General features: G+C 37.8%; 1 protein-coding gene across 2 annotated transcripts in view; it reads right to left on the reverse strand.

Moving 5' to 3' along the window:
- Window positions 1-24,043, reverse strand: part of MARCHF6 (membrane associated ring-CH-type finger 6) — a 65,621-nt gene extending 41,578 nt beyond the window's left edge. The window contains exons 1-5 of one of the 2 annotated variants that reach the window (XM_073237834.1): window positions 23,803-24,043; window positions 7,837-7,933; window positions 6,979-7,052; window positions 4,901-5,044; window positions 239-311 (exon numbers count right to left, since the gene is read on the reverse strand). In XM_073237834.1, the coding sequence (XP_073093935.1) occupies window positions 239-311; window positions 4,901-5,044; window positions 6,979-7,052; window positions 7,837-7,933; window positions 23,803-23,821 (407 nt within the window). In that variant the 5' untranslated portion in view covers window positions 23,822-24,043. The remainder of the gene's footprint in view (window positions 1-238; window positions 312-4,900; window positions 5,045-6,978; window positions 7,053-7,836; window positions 7,934-23,802) is intronic. The other variant, XM_037025021.2, reaches the window with a different exon arrangement.
- Between the last annotated feature and the right edge of the window lie 477 nt (window positions 24,044-24,520).

Genomic DNA, 24,520 nt, shown 5'->3' on the forward strand with positions numbered 1-24,520 from the left:
TTTCAAAATAATGTTACATCCTTCAGTTACATCCTTTAAGATGGGTATGTTTTAAAACGAACATCATTTATATACGTCAGCTACTTCTACTATAGCTATCACTGTTAGAATTAAGACTAAGTTACTATTTGTCCTCCAAACAGGACTTTCCGAATTATAACAAAAATAAGTATGTGAAAGCAAAAATGAACACCAGCTATGTTGTGCAGCCTTGCACTATAGAAGATTTAATACTCACGTGGACAGCATGTCCAGTGGCAGTGTCAGTAGTGAGCTCACAGAGCCAGTAAACAAGCACTTGTAGATGCGGCCTAGCAAAAAAGGGCAAGATGGAGTACAGTGACAACTCTCATAGTGAACCTCACAGTCAATTAAACAAGAAAAGTGGGGCACCATGAATACCACCGAAACATGTACTTTTTGCAAGGCTGAGTCTCAAAATACTAAATTTTGTTTTGTTTAAAACATAACAAGAACATGGTCAAGCATAATAGTGACAATGAAGAGTAAATGTTACACAACAATGTTTAAAATTTAGATTCTCTCTAGATTTACTTTTTTTATTTAAAACAAAACAAGAACATGGTCAAGCATAACAGTGACAATGAAGAGTAAATGTTATACAACAATGTTTAAAATTTAGATTCTCTCTAGGTTTACTTTTTTTATTGAATAAGCTTAGAAAAAGGAAAAAATATCTAAAGATCTGCAGCATTACAACAGATTTTTTTAAACCTAGAATTCTAAAATTCATTAAATTTACTCAAAAAAAGTTTCAATTTGGGGGGGTATATATTTTTGAAATTAAGAGGACATTACAGTAGAGTACATGCTCCAAAGCCATGAATAGCAAAATAACAACCAATTTTTTAAAAACACAAATTCAAGAGTCCTGAAAAACAAAATATCATAAGTCTGGCCATGAAGGGAAAAGATGAAGTATGGATAAGTACACAGCCATCCCCTTATGTTCTTAGTCAGAAGAGGCAGGTGGAGATCTGGAAATGGGGCCAAAGAGGAAACAACTGAGATTTTCTTTCAAACTGGAACTTGTACTCAACTTGTACATTACTTTAGGCATTCATACCCTATAGCCTTGTGTCAGAAATTTTCAATGACTTCAATGGCTGTTTTCAAAAGCCAAGTCAAAATGGAAAGGTAGGAAAAGATTTCTTGTAATAGAAATTACTTACATATGTATGTATAATATTCAAAGCAACCATGCTTATAATGAAGTAAAACTGACAACAAACCAAATGTGTATAGATAGGAATATGGATTCATATGTAGTCCTCTTTACCATACATGTTATGCATCCATTAAAAATGAGGTAGCTCAACATGTTCTTAATTGGAAAGGCAGCCAGGGAACATTACTAACTTAAAAAAAATGCTACCAATTATGCATTGTATGATCTAATTCAGATTTTAACTGTGTGTATCTGTAAACAAGTCAGAACAGAAATTAAGCTTGTTAACTTTGTTGATTAAATCTTCTAAGTCCTTACTTAATTTTTGATTACTTGGTCTACTAGTTTGAGAGAGGAGTTACCCTTCCATTGTGACTGCGAATGCCTCACATACTTCTAAGTCCTGTTTTCCACTGCACAAAAGTTTTTAAGTTTTTGCACTAGTGGGGGTGAGGATTTAATAATATGGGTAACTGTTGAACAACTGTGCTGTATACTTGAAACCAATATAAGATTGTGTGTCAACTGTATTTCAATTAAAAGAAGTTTCTAAGTTTTATTTTCATAGTGAACTATCCTTTTATTAACATGAAATGTAGCTTTTCCCTTCTTAAAGATTTTCATCTTGAATAGTATCTAGCTGAATAATACTGTTCCAGTGTTTTGTTGGTATCTGCTAACAAACTCCTCCACTATTAACCCGGGCTTACCTCTTTGTATTTACCTCTTGTAGTGGAACCCTTTTATGTGCACACAACCATGATGTTCTTTCTTGCAACAGAGAAATCTAAACCCTTGTGATCACAGATGCTGCAACCTTATCCTTTCCTCTTTTACTTTCCTCCTGCCTCTCATTCCTCTTTCCTGTCATTTGTTGGGTTTTCCAAATTTTATTTGTTATTTCCTACTCCCATTCCCCAGGATAAAAATTCACCATCCTAATTCTGTTCTTAAACAGTTACCTTTAAGTTGTTTTGTACTTAGTAAGGTAAAATTGACATAAATCTTAAGTGTACATCTGGGTGAATTTTTATACATGTATACATCCAGATAACTGCCACCTAGGTCAAGATACTCAACATTTATAGCCCCCCAGAAGGTTCCCTCAAACCCTTCCTATCTCTGGCAAAAGGTAACCACTATTCTGATCTCTTACCACCATAGTTCAAGTTGGTCTATTTTTAAATTTCACGTAAGTGCTCCATATAATCTTTTTGTGCCTGGCTACTTTTTCACAAAGAAGTGAAATTCGTGTTATTCCACGGCACAATAATCAGCTCCTTTTCACTGCTATGTAGTATTTCATTGCAGGAATAAACCACAATATATCCATTCTACTGTTGTTGACAGGCATTTGGTTGATTGCAATTTTTACCTACTATTAGCAATGCTGTTGTCATCATTCTTATAACATATGTCTTTTAATGGATGCAAGGTTCTAGTTTCTGTTAGCTATATTCTCAGAAATGGAACTGCTGGATTTAAGGTATTTGTAATACTTAGCAATGGTAAATACTGCCAGTTTTCCAAAGTGGTTATACCATATATACTTTCCACCATCAATGTATGCATGTTCCAGACACTCCACATCCTAAGAAACACTTGGCATCGCCTTGTCTTTAAATGTTAGCCATTCTGTTGAGCATGCAGCAATATCTTCTTGTGTACTTCCCTAATGACTACTGATGTTCATCATCTTTTCATGTGTTTACTAGCAGTTTAGATCCCTTTCTTTCCAGAAACACCTGTCCATATCTTCTGTTCACTCTAACTGGGTTTTCTGCCTTTTTCTTACTGATTTTGTAGTTCCTTACATACTCTAGATACATGTCCTTTGTTGGGTATGTGTACTGCAAATATCTTCTCTCATTCTGTGGCTTGCCTTTCTCTCTTAATGGTATCTGAACATGAACAGAAGTTCTTAGTTTTAATTAAGTCCAATTTATCAGTATTTTCTTTTATGGTTAGTCTGTACGTTCTTTTAGTAGTTCTTTGGTTTTAAAGTTCACAATCAGGCTTATTTATGATCCATCTCAAATTCATTTCTGTGTCAGGTATAAAGTAATGATAGCATTCATTTTTCTCCATATGGCCATCTAGTTGATGTTATACCATTTACTGAAAAGACCATCTATCTTCTATTGAACATACTGAGTTGTTAATCACGTGACACTGCAAGCATGGGTCTAGTTCTAGACTCCATTTGGCTACCCTTATATCTTAATGCATAGTTACACTATATTTTCCTATCTATATTTAAAGTATCTATAATCTTCCCATAAATAAGACAATCCACTTAAAAAAATTCTCTTTCCTATCCTCCCCTCATAATTTCTCCCATGTGAAAATCACCTAGAATTTTAATTTCACTGTTACCTAAAAATTATTACTATAGATTAAAATAACTATATTATACTGTAAATATAATTGTGATTTAGGTATAAGAAGCATTTCTTTCTCTTTGTAGCTCACACCTTTCTCTCTCTTTGACTCCTTGCTCATTTTAGTGAAGTATATTCTCAAACACTTTTCTCATAATATTTGAGGTGGTAAACTTTCCAAGCCCTTGCATCTACTGAAATGTCTATTTTGTCCCTCCAACTGAGAATAATTTATAAGAAGATTTTAGGTACAAAAATTTTGTCAAACGTTGAGTCGGCTGTCTTCCAGCATTTGAGAGCTGACTTAAAGTCTGATACCAGTCTGATTTTCATTATTACTTTGTAGGATAATCTGAAATCATAACATCTGTTCACCATTCTACTGAGCACTGGAAACTATAATGGGTCTAGATTTGTGAGTCTCTTTCCTTTATCATGGTCTGCTCTGTCTCTTTCAGTCTCAAAGAGGTCTCCCATTTCCTCATGTCTGTTACCTCTTTTACCTTCTCACACCACTTACCAGACAGATACTGAATCAACGGGACATAGCCTCCATCTCTCAATTTTTTCCTCATACTTGCAACCTCTTGTCTCTTTGAGTTACATCTTAGAGAAGAACTCTTTGCTCAATCTTCTAGCTCACTAATTCACTCTTAAACAGTACCTAGTCTGTTCTTGGGTGTATCTCCCAAGATTTTTATTTTCGTAAACAATCATGTTTTTTTGTGGGGTCATGAGGATATTAATTATTCTTATTCAAAAATGTTTGCATTTAACTCCTTATTTATACACTCCGGCACCAAATGCTACCTGTCTACCCCTTTCTATGTCTTTAAGAACAAAGGACCCAAAAGGGATCAACTGAGGTTAGTATAACAACCTCCCAGAGAGCCTCCTGTATTTGAAAAATAAGCCTCCCAATTATTCAGGACTATTAGATACATGAAATGAAGGTCTTTTAAAAGGGGGAAAAGAAATCTCAAAATAAGCCATCTTTTACAATCCTTGAAAGCTCTAATATACTTCAAGAAATAAAATTCAAGGCCCTACCAATTATGGTTTGATTTTGCTTTTTCAATTCTTTCCTGAACTTTCATTATTAGCCTCTGTGTGCTGTGTTTTTAGTTCCTACACTCATCTGAGAAACTGATGTTAAAAAATAATCTTAATCCAGATTAGTAATGTTTTCTAAATGAGGCTTTCCTAATATATGACACTATAAATCTAAAATTAAATAACATTCAAACAAAAATGACACCACATTACTTTATAATATTAAATAGTTATGTAATGTTTAAGTAACTCTAACCACAGAGGAATGAATACTCACATGCTGTAAGAGGAACAACTCCCAACCAGGCAAAGGCCACAAGTGTATAATGAAACCAGTATCTTATAGCAGTGCCAATACTTGTAACCAGTCCAGCAAATATATCTTGGATTGGAAGCCGTGAAGGCATATCTGGGGAATAAACTATAAAAGAAAGTAAGTACATATAAAATTTCATGAAGATTTAAAAATAGCTTAATGAATATAAAATATGCATGCAGAGCTATCTTAACCTCCAATATTTGTACTGTACTTAATTTTCTCCTATAAAAAGGTAAATCAAATATTATGACAATACATTTACCCATAAATCATATATGGAAGCAAATCACATGCGAAATGTAGAAGCCAATAAAAAGGCCTAGAGCAGGAAAAATGATCCAAGGAAGTTCACATCACTTACTCACAGCCATGAACTTCATGCACAGCTAATTTACACATTTTATCATGCAAACAATGTAATTATCTATTTCTCAAATTATAAAAGATCGGATAAAGCGAACAGGAGCAAAGGGTTAAGCTGGTGGTATGTCATCAAAAAAGAACTGTTCTCTCAAATACAAGCCTTAGACTCAGCACTCAAAAATCACAACAGTCAAAAAAAAAAAAAATCTGCCACATTTTAAAAAGATGTCCTTTTTAAATGGTTCCATTGAAAACTACTGCTCTGCCACAGGATCTCAGAAAGAATACATAGGAAGAACAACTGCCTCTTTCTCCAGTAAGGACAAACAAGAAAATGTGATGTATAAAGTCTTTAAATCAATGATCCAAAATTTATGAAAGTACAGTTTGCAGCTACAAACACTGACAAATAAACATGTACAGCAACTTTTTACAACACACCCAAAAGTAAAAAATTACTTACATTAAGAAGATACTTATACATAAGAACAAATCATTAAACCAGTAAATAGGGTTTTTGAGAAAGAAAAAAATAGCATTATGACTGTCAAACTAAAACTAAAATGTACAAACACAAAGCACTTACTGGCTTCAAAGAAAAAAGCTCACATGAATACGTCCTCTCAATCAAACTCCATGGAAATAGTCAATTATTTAGTCTTACAATTTGCTATAAGCTATAGAGTTTTTATGTGCTCCAGAAAACTAAAGACCACAAAATAACACAATTGCTGCTTTTTGATGATGATGAATATAAAGCTCCAAAAATGAAACTGTAAAAACTTTGATCATTTATACTTATTACATAAAAACAAAGTAAAATGAATATAAATTTACAGCATTTATATTCAGAAGCTCGATACTTAAAAAAAACTAAAACACAAAAAGACTTTCAGAGGAAAGCAATATACTAGAATTCCAGAATGAAAATATGCTTCAAATTCTTGATAATTTGAAGTTATTTAAAATGAACATTAAATATCAATCAATAGGTACAGGAATTACATAATTGAAATTTTAAGTACCTGCAAAATATTTACTAAACGTTTACAAAATATTGAGCTTAAAATGTCTCATTTTAAAAAAGGTGAATTAAAACTTTTTAAAATTATTATTCCAACACAATTTTAACTCAAAAGAGAGCTCAAATTTCAACACTGCTGGAGATTTGATAAAATCACGGCATTATTAATTCTTCTGGGTGAATAATGGTATTACACTCATGTTTTTTTAAAAACAAGCCTTACTTCCTAGAGATAATACTAAAAATATGCACAGATGAAATTACAAATGATGGGATTTGCTTTTAAAACAATGCAAGGGTGGAGAACAAGAGCACAGATAATGCCATGTAAAAGCCAAAGTTGAAAAATGAGTCAAGCTAAGTGATGTGTACATGTGGACTCATTATACCTTACTGTATGTTTGAACTTGTCCATAATAAAAAGGAAAAAAAAAAATACCCCACAAATAAAATCTCTCTCACACGCACGTATGTATTTGTTAAAAGCTGGCATGAGTTTTTAAAAATATTTTCCAAAATGTTATAGCAATACTTTCTATTACTATCAAAGACAAGTTAAATTGAGAAGAGTTGCTTTCAAAAAATGCTTAAACACCATTATGCAGCCAGTATAAGCCAAAAACACAGGGAAAATTTGTAAAGAACTTACTTGGTGTGAAAGCAAATCTATGCTTGCATAATTCACAGTATTCTTTTCGACTGTGTTTCAGCCACTGAACTAAGCTGCAAGAACAAAGACATTTATAAGTGCAGTGTTTGTAATAAACTTTAAAGTTTCAATGAAAACTAATTTCTGTTTTACAAAAACTACATATCATAGAGCTTTTACAATTCTAACAATTTCAAATTTAGAATATTCTTAACTTTTTATAACTGATGTTTCTAAGAGTACAGAACTATAACAGATAAAGATAAAACAGTATGTATTTCTACTCTTAAAAAATTGAATTAATCTCACTTGTAATCTCCTCAAAGCTAATGGAATAAGAGACAATCGCCAAGCATGAACATCCATTGTAATACTGGTCTGATAACATGGCTACCCTGCTAGCTAGTGTGAATGCTGATTCTGTCATTAACCGGCTGGTGGCTGTAGGACCTAGAACAAGTAACTTAACCTTTCTGTGCTTCACTTCCCTCATACGCCACCTCACCTTTTGTTGTAAGAATTAAATGAGTTAAGATGTGTAAAGTACTGAGTACAACTCGAACAAAGCATTTCATAAATGATAGCTACTATCATGTAAAACAAAACTAGGAAGTCTTAACACCTCCAATGGAAATAAAAAGCTCTCCATGGCAGAAATAAACAGATACGTGCACCTGGAAGACAATACATCAAAATGACATGGCATGGTAATAAGTAATTTGGGTAATTTCCAAATTTTCACAACAAAGTTTTTAAACAATAACCAATTACAGAGGAAGTTCATTGAAACAATCCCACTTATTACAGAGATGACAGAACTGAGGCCCAGATACAACATTTTCTAAAAGGATGACTCACCATTCTTGATGGATAAACTTAATACTGCCAGTACATACACAGGGATGATAAAGAGGTTTCTCAGGTGTTCCTTCTGATCGACACACTCTACATATGTCTGTTAGTGAAAAAGAAAACTTTCATTATCTTTGGTTATAACTTAAAAAAAAAAAAACAGACCACCCAAAATTAAAATGCTTCATGTTAAAGAAAGAATCACTTGGTAAACATGAACCAACAGCACAGGAGAACTAAAATGTACATTAGGATGATAATCAAGTATATATCTGAAACAAAAAAATTTCCTAATATATAAAAAGGCCAATTTACCTTTGAATAAAAACTCTGAAAATCAGAATTGAAAATAACAAATGGTTACTGAACTCTTCCACAACTAACAAATACTAAATAGAAACATGTAAAATCAGATCATCCTTAGTGTCCTAAATTTTAAAAGTCAATCCTAAATTTAAACTCCACAAAACACATCTAAGGACTTAACATACCAACAACAATGGCCAGGCACAGGAGACATACTTTTCATTTCACCTCACTCCAGGAGAGGGAGAGAGAGAGACAGAAGGACAGGGCACTCACTCTCCTCTGTGTGGGTTGTGTGGGGAGTGGGAGGGAAGGGGAGCAAGCAGGCAGGGTACTCCAAGACCGTAAGGTGCCAGGCCAGAAAAAGATGAGCCAGGGCAGAAGCTACTGGAGCCCAAGGCTACCGGGACTGCAACAAAAAGGCAACAGCTCACCTCTCATACCCCTCACCCACACCCCAGGTGGTTCTCAGAGCACATATGTCCCTCTCCTTGCCTCAGGTGGCCAGCACTGTATGGAAAGGGAACCTGCCAGATTCATTCTGCTTCATCACTCCACGGTGCTCTTTCCACAGGACCACCAAATAACACTAATTTCAACTTTTATTTAGACTGTCTACTTCATGATCCACCAGGCACACCCCAAGTGGGCAATCTGAGCAGCAAGAGGCAGTGTGTATAAGGGGCAGAAACTTAACGCAAACTTTTCATCCACTCTCTTACAGGAAATTCCTTGCTAATGGGAATAATTGCAATCCAAACCCATCACTAATGGATTTAATGGGCCCGCAGCACCCACCGGAGTAGGGTGCACACACACTAAGCAGCATGGCACGCAGTCTTGGTCCTTTAAGAATATCACTAACTGGCGACTGTTCAATGTTGCAACTGAACGGATAGTGTGGAAGTTGATGGATGCTGGGTACCAACAAGCCAGACAAATCTCTCCACCACCCCCAGAAAGGCCATGCACCATGGCCCACGGAACAGCTATCATGTGCCAACCCTGTCCGTGCAGGAGCTTGGTGGGATTGCCCGGGATGAGTCAAATCAAGCCAGACTCCACTGCCGTGCCTTTCAATTTCAGCTTTGGAACCAGACCCTCCAGCCACCACCACCGGAAAGACTAGTTTCCTGGAGCTGCCGACACGTCATGAGAACAACGCCAGCAATGTTTATGAGCAGAACTATACGGGATCTGAACCTCTTCAAACCTCCCACTTTAACCTTAATGCTTGATTAAAGAAAACATCTCTGGCAAAAGCCTCCACCCTAGTCCACCCTGCACCATCTAAGACTGAGCTCTAGCAGTGCATTACAATTGCCTGAGCCACACCGCCTCAGTCAGCCTCAAAAATTATATCTCTTGACACAAACAAAATAGAACCACACACCCATTCCACGACTCCCAGTACCCAGGCAGCTCGCATCCACTTGGCTGAGAGCAAGGAGGCACCCAGAGGCAGGCGGCGGAGACGGGGACAGTGGTTCCCCTGGGAGGGACCACTGTCGCGTGGGAGACCCATGAACGCACATTTTAACTGGACCAAATATTAAATACCCTGCGCTTAAACTGAGATTACCGCAGCTGCTGGTACCTGACCTGCCCGGCAATGGATCCTCCTTAAAGGATTTAAAGCGGACTTATTCCAATTACAGGACCTCGAAGGAGTCCAGTGGTGTTTTCCCTCACGGCTCCCTCCAGGTGCGAGTTGGTAATTTGGGAGTCTGTTACCTTCCTTGGTTGGGGTAATCAATTACCTGGCTCCCTTTACGGAATGGAACCCGGATTCCCCATCACCGTGGTCGTGGCACCATTGGCACTACGACCTCCACCTGAATAGTTAATTGGGCCACGGGATATGTGATGGATCCAGCATTGTCTAGAATTGCCAGAGCCGCTGGCACCCACAGACATCAATAAATTAGGGAATTACCACGGTTATTCAGATAGGAGCGAACAAGTGCTCAAAGCTTTCGCAGCATCACGGTACCAGCCAAACGCACTTAGATGCCTGTGGATTACAGATAGGCATGTGTTCTGCACCGTCAACCAGGAAAAGTGGGCTGACCGCACACGTGGATGGGCCTGTCCTACCTCACCCGCCTCTCCAGTCAGCTCTAAAGCGGCTGGCAGTGGGACACCATGCTCACACTGATGGTCGCCACGGAGCCCTGCAGAAGCACGGTGACTGGTCAGCCACCGTATATGCAGTAATGGACTGCAATAGGGCAGGGTCGGCCCTTGTTGGCAGGGATGCAGTGATGACACAGGGAGCAACAGCCACATGGTGGGAACCACTGAGGGCCAGGTAGGCTCGCCAGCGATCGGGACCAGCCCCACCAGAACAACCCAGGCACAGGTGGCGGGAAGGAACTGCGGCAGGAACACACAGCGGCCAGCACAGCACATTTCTGCCACTCCCAGGATGGGGGTGGGTTGACTTTCATAAGACCGGGTCCTTCTGAACGACCAATCAACACAAAATATGCAAACACAACACACTTAAGTCAAGCTCCAGGGCTCTGCTTAACACAGTCCAGAGTAGAGAACTGGGACTCAACAGGGCTTATGCAGACAAAATATTTTCATTTATTAACACTAAGATGTTTTTATTCTCATGGTTTTGCCAGTGTACGGTGGAGTTTTCCAGATGCTACCTAAGACAACTGACTGAAAGCAGTCACAGATGAGAAAAATCCAGCTGCTTCCCATCAAGCCAGACATTTAAGAGATTTGCAAATATAAAACAAATCCACTCTTCTCACCAGTATTTTGGGTTTGAAGTATATAATTTTTGTGAAAAAAAATTATATTAACAGATAATGGGTGTGCTGTTAGGTGAGTTAATATTTCCAATTTTTTTCATTTTATTTTCTTGTATGACAAATAAAAACCCCTCTGAGTATCTTTTTAAAAGTATAAAGGGATCCTGAGATCCAAAAACTTAAAGAGCCACTGCTCTATAGTCATTCTTTTGTTCTTTCTGTATGTGCTGCTCATGGAGCCTTTGGGAAAGAGCAGAGAATAACTATGATTGTCTCAAAATATAAAATTTTCATTATCTTATCAGGGGCTTTACAAGCCTCTGTTGATTCTATGAACACAGAACTCCAAAATCATCTTGTTTTAGAGCCATGGAAATCTTTCACACAAGTATAAAATGAAATTATATCAAAATAGAAAATAAGGAGCCCCTAAATCAAAAACAAACCAAACAAATTAACTTACAGGTATCAAGCTTAACCACAGAGAATAATTATTTTAGAGCCTTTAAAACAGTAATATGATCATACATCATAAGGATATCCTACAACATAAGGAACTGCAAAGAAATCCCAAACAATTCAGTAATCACTGTATTAATAGTAATAATACTGGTAGTCATTTTTATACTTGGAGGATAAAGCCAATTAGTAGGATGATAGTGGTATTGTTGATTATAAGTTTTTTAAAGAAATTATCTCTTTGAATACAAAGTTACTTACAGATGAAAATATATCATCTGGGATTTGCTTTAACATATTCCAGAAGAGGGAGGAGGGAAAGAGTTGAGATGAAAGAACTATCAGCTGTACAGTTATATCTGTTGACTCTAGATGCTTGATTTATGGAGGTTTATTACTCTTATTTTGTGAGTGTTTTAAATTTTACATAATAAAACTTCTTTTAAAATAAAACCAAACATGCAATTTGCCAATATCACAGCTGAACTTTTACTTTGACACTACCAAATCCAATTTTATCAATGAAGCTCTTAAGCAAGAGGGATTACCCACAAATTTGAAAAGAAATGTTAGCAACTTTCTTACTTCACTAGTCATGTTTTTAAAAATGTGATCAAACTTTCACTGGCTACATCTTCATCAGGGAAGAAGAATAAGATTAAAATTTCTGTCTCAGCATTCCTAAAAACCTATTTCTGTGCAATCAACAACATATTCCTAATTTAAAACCATTTAATCTAAATGACTCTGCTATGGAATTTGGTCCAAAAACAATTATCACAGATCTCTTGTGCAGTATTGACTGTTTTTTCCCACATGATGAAAATGCGACTAGATGGTTTTTTTCAAATAGCACCTTATGTATAAATATTTTCCTAAATGGAAAGGCCAAGATTTTGGTGTAAATCAAGTAGAATGGCGATAAGCCCTTGCTGTAAAACACTTGTAAGGCAACCACTTGATTGTTTAGCAGACCCTGAGTCCTGTTAAGATTGTGTCACTAGCATATCCACATCTTACTAGGGAACTGGAGGCTGGGAAAAGCTGCCAAGGAAATAGGCTGCACCTGCTCTTGCTCTATATATTCTCAACTAAATCTCCTCAGCTGGTCTGTGTGTGGACGGGCTAAAAGGAATGGAAGCCTCTCACTGATAATCCATATTCCAGCAGAAAAATCTGAAACAACACATACAAATGCAAAGATAAACATTTGTTCTGGAAGAGTTATGTAAGAAACCATTAACAGTTGCTACCTTTGGTGGATCAGGGTTGGAGGAAAGAAGTCTTTCCCTTATTTTATATGTGTGTGATGTCTATAGTATATGTTTTTGTAGTATTTTGTTTTTAAAATTAATTATTTTCTTATGTATTTATGTTCAAAGACATGTACAAGAATGTTCACAGCAGCACTATTCATACTAATAACTAACCAAGCGGCCTATCAACAGCAGAATGAATAAATTTTGGTGTATTTATACAATGAATGCTATACGGCAATTAAGACTAAACCAACTAAACTATGAACCACAATTTGGACCTCAAATTTAACATCAAAGCAATGTTGAGTGATAAAGAACCCAAATACAAAGAGTACCTATTCAAACAGTAAAAATGAAAAAAACATACTCTTACCATATGATTCAGCAATCCTTTTCCTGGGTACTGAACCTACTAAAATGAAAACCTATTTGCACACAAAAGCCTACTGGAATATGTATCCTGGCTTCATTCATAATTCCCCACATCTGATAACTGTCCCCAGCATTTCACAACTGGGGAATAGAGAAACAAAGTATGATACACCCTACAGTAGAATACTACTAAGCAATAAAACGGATCTATGAATGCATGCAACAATACAGATAAATCTCAAATGCATTAAGTGAAGGAAGCCAGACTGTATGATTCCATTTATGACGTTTTGGAAAAGGCAAAAACAGTGGTACCCCAACTCCCTCTGCATGCTCACCCATCAACCTTGGATCTGCTCTGGAGAATCACTGTCTCCTCCCCAGAAACTACAGACCAGCCTGGTGCTGACAGCTCCACATTGGTCCAGTGAGGTTTGAACTACAGCTGGGAAGAGGGGTCCCATCCCTTCCAAGTCCATACTGACTTGGATACTCTTCCTCTTGTCCAGGGTACCCTTTATAGTATTCATTATATCCTCATAGTTACCCTCTTACCATAGCTTAGTAAACTTTTTCTAATTAAATTAGTGTGTTTTCTGCCTCCTGACTAGACCCAGACTGCAAAGAAGATAGAAGATTCAAAGAAGAACCAAATGGAAACTTTAGAACTGGAAAACAGGGAGTGTCCCTCCTGGACTTAAGCTCAACAGCAATAACTGCTTCAAGAAAAAGCACTTTTACAATTCACTGGAGTTGCCAGTTCAACTAGCTGCTTTTTTTCCTCTACGAAACACCATTTCTACCATGGAAAAAAAAAGCTGACATAAGTTTTCAAAGTTATCTGGGTACCTGGCAGACATTTTGTCACAAAACAATAAAGTGAGCCTAGGAGCCAAGGAAAACAACTGACAATATTGACTGCCAATGATAAAAATCACACTTTCAAGCAAATATTGGGATTTTGGAAAACGTGTATGCACCACAATGAGCATGATAGTTTCCCCAATTCTTTCGAGATAAGTGAAATCAATAAATGTAAGCTTTTGTATCACATATGAAATCTAACAGCTACCAAACAATCAATACACGATGTTAGAAAATCATTCATGAGTAAAAAACAAACCAATGGATTTTTAAGATAGCCTTATTTAAGAACAACTGACATATAATAAAATGCACTTATTTAAAGGGTTACCACTTGATAAGCTTGACACTGGTACAACTGTCACCATGATCAAGATAAAGCACAGATCCATTACAACCAAAATTAACTCATGTCCCTTTTTACCCTTTCATACCACCCTTCTCTCACCCCATGCCTAGGCAACCATTGATCTGCATGCTACTATAATGGATCAATTTCCATTTCCTAGAGTTTCATATAAGTTGAACATACCCTCTTTTGTCTGGTTTTCACTCAGCATAATTGTTTTGAAATTCATCTATGTTGTGTGCATCAACACTTCATGTCTTCATCGCAGACTAGTATTTCATTGTATGGATATATGAATTTGTTCATTCATCTGTTGATGGACATTTGGTTGATGCAAGTTTGGAGATTTTACAAATAAAACTGCTACATAGGTTCATATACAAACCCTTGTACACATTGACTTCTCTTAGTAAATCCCAAGAGTACTATTGCTGGAACATATGGTTAAGTGCATGACTTTTTAAGAAACTACTATACTGATTTCCAAAGTGGTTATACCACTTAACATTCCCACCATCAGTACATGAAAGTTCCTGTTTTTACACCTTCTAACCAACATTTGGTATAGTCAGTCTTTATAATTTCAGTCATTCTAATAGGTATGTGGTGATGTCTCATTGGAGTTTTCTTAACAGCTTTACTGAAATATTATTTACATACTCCCAAGCTCAACAATTTAAAGTGTACAAGTCAGTGGTTTTGAATATATTTACAGTTATGCAACTATAACCATAATCTTTTTAAAAATAAACATATAATTTTTAACTTAAGTATAGCTGACTTTTTAGTTTCAGGTGTACAACACAGTGATTCGACATTTATATACACTATGAAATGCTCACCATGGTAAATGTGGTTACCATCTGTCATCAAACAAGTTATTTCAATTATGCTGTACTGTTCATCCCTGTGACTCATTTATTTTATAACTGTAAATTTGTACCTCTTAAGCCCTTTTACCTATTTTACCCATCCCCCACAGGGAACTACCAGTTTATTCTCTGTATTTATGAGTTCATTTCATTTTGTTTGGTTGTTATAATTTAAGATTCCACACATTATATGGTATTTTCCTTTCTCTATCCAACTTATTTCACTTACATATACCCTCTAAGTCCACCCATGTTTTTGCAAAGGGCAAAATTTCATTATTTTTTATGGCTAAGTAATATTCCATTGTTTATACCAGATCTTTTTTATACATTCATCTATCAGTAGACACTTAGGTTGCTTCTGTATCTTGTAAATAATGCTGCAATAGAGGAGTGCGTATTTTTTCAAATCAACCACCATCATCTAAGTTTTTAACATCTTTATCATCCCAAAAAGAAACTTTGTAACTGTAACAGTCACTTGACACTCTGTTAGCCCTCCCCACTAATCTTTCTCTTTATATAGATTTGTTTATTTTGGACATTTCATACAATTTGTAATGTAACATGTAAATGAAAGACTGGTTTCTTTCATTTATCATGTCTATGAGGTTCATCCAACTTGTAGCATATGTCAATATTTCATTCCTTTCAATTGCCAAATAATATTCCATTATATAGATATACCACATCTTGCTTATCCATTCATCAAATGATAGACAATAGGTTGCTTCTACTGCTTCTGAACATATATTTTTAATTATTTTGCATATATACCTAATATTGGAATTGCTGGGCAACATGGTAACTCAATTTAACTTTGAGGTTAATCAGTTACACTACTTTACATTCCCACCAACAATAAATGAAGGCTAACTTCTCCACATCCTAGCCAACACTAATTATCTGTTCCTTTTGATTATAGCCATCCCAGGGGGTGTGAATTATCTCACTGTAGTTTTGATCTGCATGTATCTAATGACTAATGTTGCTTAGCATCTTTTCAGATGCTTATTAGCCATATGCATATATTTTTCAGTAATGTGTCTGTCCAAATCTTTGAGCCATTTATTAAACTGTTATCTGTTATTACTGTTTTGAGAGTTGTTTTTACATAATTTAAATAAGTCATTTATCCAATATATGCTTAGCAAACATTTTCTGTGGTTTGCCTTCATTCCCTTAACAGTGATTTTCAAATACCAGAATTTCTGAATTTTGATGCCAACCAATTTATCAATTTCTTCTTTTACAGGTCATGCTTTTAGTATTGTACCACAGAAATCCTGACCTAACCCAATACCACAAAGATTTTCAACTACAAGTTTCATATCCACGTCTAATATCCCTGTAAGGCAATTTTGGTATATAGTACAAGATATGGCTCAAAGTTCATTTTTTGCCTATGGATATTCAATTATTCCAGCACCATGTGTAATTATATTTCTCCACTGAATCGCTTTTGTACCTTAGTCAAAAATCAATTGACCACATATGTATGGGTCTATTTCTGGACTCCCCCTCCTGAACCATCAGACCAATGGTTTTAATTTAAGGTGATTAAATTTTTAAAAGATAATTGATGTGTTTTCAGATATAACACTACTTAAGGAACTACCACTTGTTTTGGCGTATCAAAGAATATCAAAAATTATTTGAAGATATGCTTCCCTTTTCAACCTGTCTGTGTGAAGCTTAATCTTCTTATACTTTGAACCAAAACACATGGCAACAGAGTAAATGCAGAAGCAGAGATGAAAATCCAATTGTCTTTTAATAATCCAGACATTAAAAAGAGATTTGCAAAAAACTAAAACATGCTACTCTGCTCCTTATAGTTGTCTTGGATAATACATTTATTGTAGTTATTTCTGTTAACAAGCATTGTGTAAAGTTCTGTTTTCATTTTGTGTGTTTGTGTGTATCCTCAATGTAAACAAAAATCCATTGGGTCCTCAATTTTTAAAACTGTAAAGGAATCCTAAAACCAATGGCCTTCAAACTGTTCCACTCAGTAGAAGTGCCTCTAAGCAACTCTGCCATGTCTAAGAATGGGGGGAAATTAAACCTATGCAGGAAACAGTGTTGGCACAGGGCCTAAGTACACAGGGGGTCTTCAATATTTGGTAAGCGGAGAAGAAAAATAGACAAGAAATCTCCAAATCTTTTATAGCAAAAGTGCTAAAATAGAGGTGCACACTAAAAACAGTAGGTCTTGAAATGCCTCAATGGCTTCCAAACGTTCAAGAACTCATCATACCTCATGGGCTTTACTGCATCATTTCCTCTATCTCCACCGAAGTCATTTGTTCAAGTCCTAACCCCCAGTACCTCAGAACGACTGTATTTGGAGATGGGGTCTTTAAAGAGGTAATTAAGTTAAAAATAGGTCATTAGAGTGACTCCTAATCCACTATCAATTGTGCCTTTATAAAAAGAGGAGATTTAGGATACTCAAAGAAAGAATACCACATGAAAACACAGGGAGAAGACAAAAATCTGTAAGCCAAAAATTCTGAGACTCCTCAGAAAGAAACCAGCCCAACCAACACCTTGATCTCAAACTTCTGGCATCCGAAATTGTGAGAAAATAACTTTGTTATTTTAATAGAAGGTTAAAGAACTTTAACCACCCAGTCTTTGGTACTTTGTTACGGAAGCCCATGCAAATTAAGACAATGTCCAAGCCTGCACTTCCCTCCTCCCATTCATAGTTAATGCAACTAACTACATCAGAAATCAATCATTTAAAAATTCTCCTTCCTGTATCACCTCATCAATCATGATAGTCTATTGGTTTTATCCTCATCTGTTTTTTCTTTCTCATTCTTTCCATTCCCACTGCCTGAATTTAAATTTCTTTTATCTTGATGAGCCCACTGCAATAGCATTCTAAAATACAGCCTGAATTAGAAAGTTTTCCCTTGGAGTCCTGCTTCCTGCTACTTTTTTAAGAACTCTTTCCACTCTACCTGTATTATAATAAAAATAACTGAATTTCATGTCCTTACAGGGGAGAAATAAAAGCCACTAAAATAACCCTGGTCTGGAAGAGGACACCAGGGTATCCCACATTACTCACTCACAGCAGTCCAGCCTAGAAGGTACTCATGTTCAACAACGTAGGAAAAACCTTTGGGGATGTCTCCCAGATCAAAACTGGACACAGCCAGCCATGATTTTTTTCTTTTTTAAGTTAGAATTTAACTGACATATAACATTATATTAGTTTAAGTGTGCAACATAAAGATTCAATATTTGTACACATTGTGAAATGATCACCACAGTACATCTAGTTAAATCCATTACCAGTTACAATTCTTTTTTTGTCATGAGAACTTTTAAGATATACTCTTAGTAATTTTCAAATATATAACATAATATTAACTATAGTCACGCTATAAATTACATCTCCAGAACTTACTTATTTTATAACTGGAAGTTTGTACCTTTTGACATGATTTTTATTGTTATCTTACCCACCACCACCCAGCTACCTGGATCATGAGACCTGACCCAAGATTGGCCAATCAGATTCTAGCTTCCAGAAATTTGGTTTAAGATTCAGTTGGTTGGGGAAGAGATACATTCAAGGAAGGAGCCAGGGACAGTGGCAATATAATTTATGTCTCACCTCTGCTCAAAACCCTCCCATGGCTTCCTCTCATTAAAGTAAAAGTCAAGGTAAATTCTTGCTCCCCCTCTACACTGCCCACTGGCCCCATGATCTCTCTGACTTCATATTTTACTTACTCTACCTACCCCTAACTCATTCACTCCACTGCAGCTACTCTGGTGTCCTGTGGTTATTACTTGAACATTCCTGGCATACTCCTATCTTAGAGATTTCACTTTGGCTATTATTCCCTTAGCCTACAGAGATTTATATGTCTAACTCCCTCTCCTCCTTTACTTCTCAGTGAGGCCTTCTTTACTGTGATATTTAAACCTGCTACCCTGTCTTCATATCCTGGTACTCCTATTACCTCAATTTTCTGTTCTCCACAGCACTTACAACCTTCCAGTTATGCCATATAACTTATTACATGTTTGTTTTCTGTCTTCCCTTCCTCCCTTACCAGAAGCAAGCGAAAAGCAAGAACATAAGGTCTATGAAAGAAGGGATTTTACCTATTTTGTTCCCTGCCTGGCCTAAGTGTGCAAAAGAGTGCCTGGCTTGTAACAGGTGTTCAATAAACATTTGTCCAATAAGCACATGTCTGCTTGGTCATTAGCATGCCAAAGCAGTGAAAGTTGATCAGCTGTGAGAAGAATGAAGCAGACTTGTCTGGAAGCAGAGATGAAAGACCATGTGGTTCCAGAAAGAAGGTAACTAACTACCTGTCTGGTTCTGATGGCTTCCCATCCTTTGAACTCATGCCTTCCCAATCTATGTCACCTCATTTTTTTTTTGATGTTATTAATCTATAATTACATGAGGACTCCCCCCTTCAGCAAGTCCCCCTCACCATACCCCATTAGTCACAGTCCATCAGAATAGTGAGATGCTGTAAAATCACTACTTGTCTTCTCTGTGTTGTACAGTCCTCCCCGTGCCCCCACACACATTATACATGCTAATCGTAAGGCCCCCTTTCTTCTTCCCCGGCTTCTCTCTCCCTTCCCACCCATCCTCCCAGTCCCTTTTCCTTTGGTTAACTGTTACTCCTTTCTTGGGTTCTGTGAGTCTGCTGCTGTTTTGTTCCTTCAGTTTTTCCTTTGTTCTTATACTCCACAGATGAGTGAAATCATTTGATATTTGTCTTTCTCCACCTGGCTTATTTCACTGAGCATAATACCCTCTAGCTCCATCCATGTTGTTGCAAATATTAGGATGTTCTCTTCATATGGCTGAATAATATTCCATTGTGTATATGTACCACATCTTCTTTATCCATTCATCTACTGATGGACACTTAGGTTGCTTCCATTTCTTGGCTATTGTAAATAGTGCTGCCATAAACATACGGGTGCATCTGTCCTTTTCAAACTGGGCTGCTGCCATTCTTAGGGTAAATTCCTAGAAGTGGGATTCCTGGGTCAAATGGTATTTCTATTTTGAGCTTTTTGAGGAACCTCCATACTGCTTTCCACAATGGTTGAACTAATTTACATTCCCACCAACAGTGTAAGAGGGTTCCCCTTTCTCCACATTCTCGCCAACATTTGTTGTTGTTTGTCTTTTGGATGGTGGTGATCCTTACTGGTGTGAGGTGGTATCTCATTGTGGTTTTAATTTGCATTTCTCTGATGACTAGCGATGTGGAGCATCTTTTCATGTGGCTGTTGGCCATCTGAATTTCTTCTTTGGAGAACTGTCTGTTCAGCTCCTCTGCCCATTTTTTAATTGGATTGTTTGCTTTTTGTTCAGGTATGTCACCTCATTTTTGCCACAGTAAATATAGAACATGGTCAACTGCAATACACTTCAGCATCATACCTTTCCAATGAACGTTTCATAAAGGATAAAGAACAACTGCTTTGGCATTCCATAAAAAAAGTTGCTGGTAAGATTTTGTATTATGTTCAGCCAGTGAAAGGAGTAATTTGGCAAAATGAAAAAAAAATCAGCTCTGTATGTCACTGGACTGAAATGAGCACTCTACTATAGCAAAATGTTTAATATCTTCATGAGAGTTTCATACATCAATACTTGCTTGAACATTTATTCCAATGGTGCAATGCTTTTTTTTGAAAAATGTATATCCTTGAACAAAGGGCAGCTTTTCTCCTCTGAAACTGCTAAGTCTTGATGCACTGCAGAATCAGACTCCTAATCCACAAAATGTAAAGGTTGCATATCTAAGGTCTCCTCCAGCTCCGAAGTTTAAAGATTTGATGATGGCCAGCAATTTACATAATACATCTGCACTCACACAAATGCTTAAGAATGATTCATCCATCCTCTGTGTTATGAAAGTGGATTACAAACCCATTAATTTTACAAAAATAAAATTTAATACACTAAGAACTTTAGAGATCTTTAAAAGTCTAGCAAACAATATGAAGGGTCAAAATTCATCTGGCAAATAACCAATTTTCTAACAGAATTCAGTATTTTTTACTACGAACACAAAACACTCTGAGCATTTATAACATCCTATATGGTACCACTAGAGGAAAGCAAAGTGCTATTTTTAAAATAGAAGGAAGAATTACACTATTTGCATGGTTGGTACTTTAGTAACATTCCTAGTCTGTTTGCTCAAACATATTTTTAAAAAATAGAAAAGTGAATACCAGTAACACTATGGTTAACAATGGGTAATAGGATTAAAAGATTCTTTAAAACTTAATTTTCTTTATGTTTAGTCATATTTGTTTAGTCTCCTACAAAAAGAAACCACCTTATTTTTGTAATATAAAAACCACTTGCATTTTTTAAATTTAAGAAGTGATCTGTAATAACTAATCTAGCAAAAAGAACAGCTGTTTCCAAGCTTTTGGGCATCTTATCATTTTTATCATGAAATCCTCTGTAATCTCCCTTTTCTCTCCGTTTTTTTTTTTTCAAGAGAAATTTAAATTAATTTACAAATTAATTTGAAATTTGAAATTTTCAAAAGACTTCCAATTTGGAATTTTGCAAAAGTTGGCATAAAAGGTATTAAAATTCACTTTCATTTCACGACTGATAGTTTCATAAAACAAATGCAAAATAAAACAAGGCTGTCAAATTATGTAAATGATTCATCCTATAAAAGGAGTGACAAAAATAAGTTACTTCAACATTGGACACTAGTAGTAACATTTATAAATATCTACTTTAACTACTGAGCCTGACAGAACTGAGCTTGAATCTTGCCTCTGACATTTTCTACCTGTGTAACTTTGAGTACCATACTAACCCCCAGTTGCTTCCATCAGTTAAAAAAAATAGAGCCTACCTAAAAACGTTGACAGAATTAAATGAGGCATGTATAAAATGTTAGTGTATATGCCATACATCAAGTCCTCAGTAAATGTTAGTTATTTCAATAGGGAACAGTGTTCGAGGCAGCAAATATCTTACCCTGATTATAATTTTACCAAGAAAACAGTATGTTTAAGCACCAGAAATACATTGGAAATACTTCTTTCATGATTACAGATAAACGTCAAGATTCTGCAATTCCTGAATTACAACTATCTCATCAGAAATTCGCGCAAGTACTAAGTGCCCAGGCTCAAAGAATGTAATATGCAGTACGTATCCAGGGTTAAATAAATACATGCCGTACTACATTGAGTCATTAAAATTTAAATCCAAAAGGATGTGAAATATATGCAGATGACAATTTACACACAAGGACCTACGGTCAAAAAGAAAGTAATGCCTTACCTCTTAGCAGTTTTTTACTATTTTTCCAAGGGAGTCTCCTGAGGTGATCACAGTGTATATGACAAACACAACTGAGGCATCACGAAAACTCTATTGTGATCAGAATATCTAGGTTCAAATCTCTTACGAGTGTGTAACTTGAACAAGCTATTAAAATAACAAAGCTTGAATTTTCACATCTATAAAAAATAGTAATACCTACCTACTCCACAGGGTTGTTATGAAGATCAAACGTGAACTCAGGTGTGTATGCTTTGTGAACTGTCAAAGTGTTACAACATGGAAATGCCATTACAGTTGAAGTTCCTAAGGAAGACTTACTTAAAAAATGATAAATCGAGTTCTATCAACTCATTACGCATAGACAGTATCAAACTTTTATCACTCGTTGTTGCACGCCATGACGGTGCTCAACAATTTTCACCTAAAACCACCAAAATCGCAATCCATAGTTGAAAGATGCTTATCAATATAACCGCATAAGTATACTCAGGGCATAAATATACCTTCACTGATCACCAAAACAAGAAACAAAATTTACTAATATCCTCTACAGACTCACTAAATTATTTGATAGACTCTAAAAAAATAAAACTAAAAATAACTTATTTTCAGCGTTGCGGCAAGCAAATGCACTTCAGTACTCATATCTTTATGCTTTACATATTCAGTTTACAAGGGTCAGGTTGGTTTTAAAACAACCATATCCTCCAAAACGCACGCACGCACACACAAAACCAACACGAAAAACCCTGCTTTATTGGTATCAGGGATTAAACACAAAATAAACTACACCAAACAAAAGAATTCGAAGGAGCCTCCCTCCTTCGAATAACCTCGTTGGACCGTCCTCTTCCTCGTTTAGTAAACAGATTCTTTTTGCGCACGCAAGCAGAGGCCAAGGTTTTTAAACGGGGTCAGCTCGCTCCACTCGACCGTCACCTGGCGGGTATTTTTCGCCAAGTTTCAGAGTCAACAAAGAAGTTTTGTTGTGAGGCACTAGGGCCTGGCGAGCAGTAGGCAAAACCACAAAAAGACAGACAAAACCGAGTGGGGGAAGGGTGTGGACAACACCCCCGTACTAGGAGCAGCGACCACGGCGCCGTCCCCCGGGGCTGGCGGGATGCAGGGCGCGGGGAGGCCCTGGCCGGCAGCGACCCACCCAGCGCGCGCGCGTGGGCGCGGGGGGCGCCACGGGGTCACCTTCCGCTCGCCGCGCCGCCCGCCGCCCCTCGCACCGGCAGCTCGGCAGTAAATGGCCCGGGCGCCAGCCCCGCCGCTGTCACCGCGCGCCCCGGACCGAGGGGAGGCGCCCCCGCCGCGCCGCCCGGGCCCCGCCGCACGTCCGGCGCTCCGTCGACATGGAGCGGACGCGGGGCCACTCCGAGCGCCGCCGACTTACCTTCCTCGGCGGTGTCCATCTTGTCTGGGGGGGGCGGTGGTGACGCAGCCGCGAGGCTCCCGCGGCCGAGATCAGAGCCTTCCGGCCGGGGCGGAGAGGGAGGGGCAAGAAGGAGGCGGGAGCGGAGCCGGGCCGGGCAGGTGCGCGAGCTCAGGTGCGAGAGAGGAAGGAGAGAGGGGAGAGGGAGAGGCTGACGGAGCGCGCGCGGGGGAGGGGCGGCGGCGCGGAGCGGGAGCCTGGGCGGGCGTAGGGGCGGAAGGGGCGGGAGCGCCCGGCGCCGTCACTTCCGCCGGCGGCTGCCGGGTCCCGGGCCCTGCGTGCGGTGTCTCCGCGGCCGGCTGACTGCCGCCTGAGCAGGTGCCGTCCGTGGTGCAGCTCGGAGCTGGGTGAGCAGTGTGAGCGAGCGCCTGCCCCAGGCGGCGAGCGCAGGCCGGCCCGGCTCCGGGGGCCCAAGAATCCCTGAGCGCTGGGAAAATACAAGTTCTGCGCCGATGCTGGCGCCCAAGAATGTGCCTTTTTGTTCGTCCCCTGGGTAGTTCTGGGTAGTTTGAAGAAGTACCGAAACATCACTGAAATGTAGGAAGACAAACACTAACTTCACCAAAATCCCTCCAGTTGGACGCAGTTGGAAGCCCTGCGTCAATAGGGGAAACCCGTTCAGTTGCGGACAGGGCTTGATAACTCTTGAGTTAAGGACGCCTACCTGCCTGGAGAACTG

This window comes from Manis javanica, chromosome 1, assembly GCF_040802235.1.
Source record: "Manis javanica isolate MJ-LG chromosome 1, MJ_LKY, whole genome shotgun sequence".
Lineage (NCBI taxonomy): Eukaryota > Metazoa > Chordata > Mammalia > Pholidota > Manidae > Manis > Manis javanica.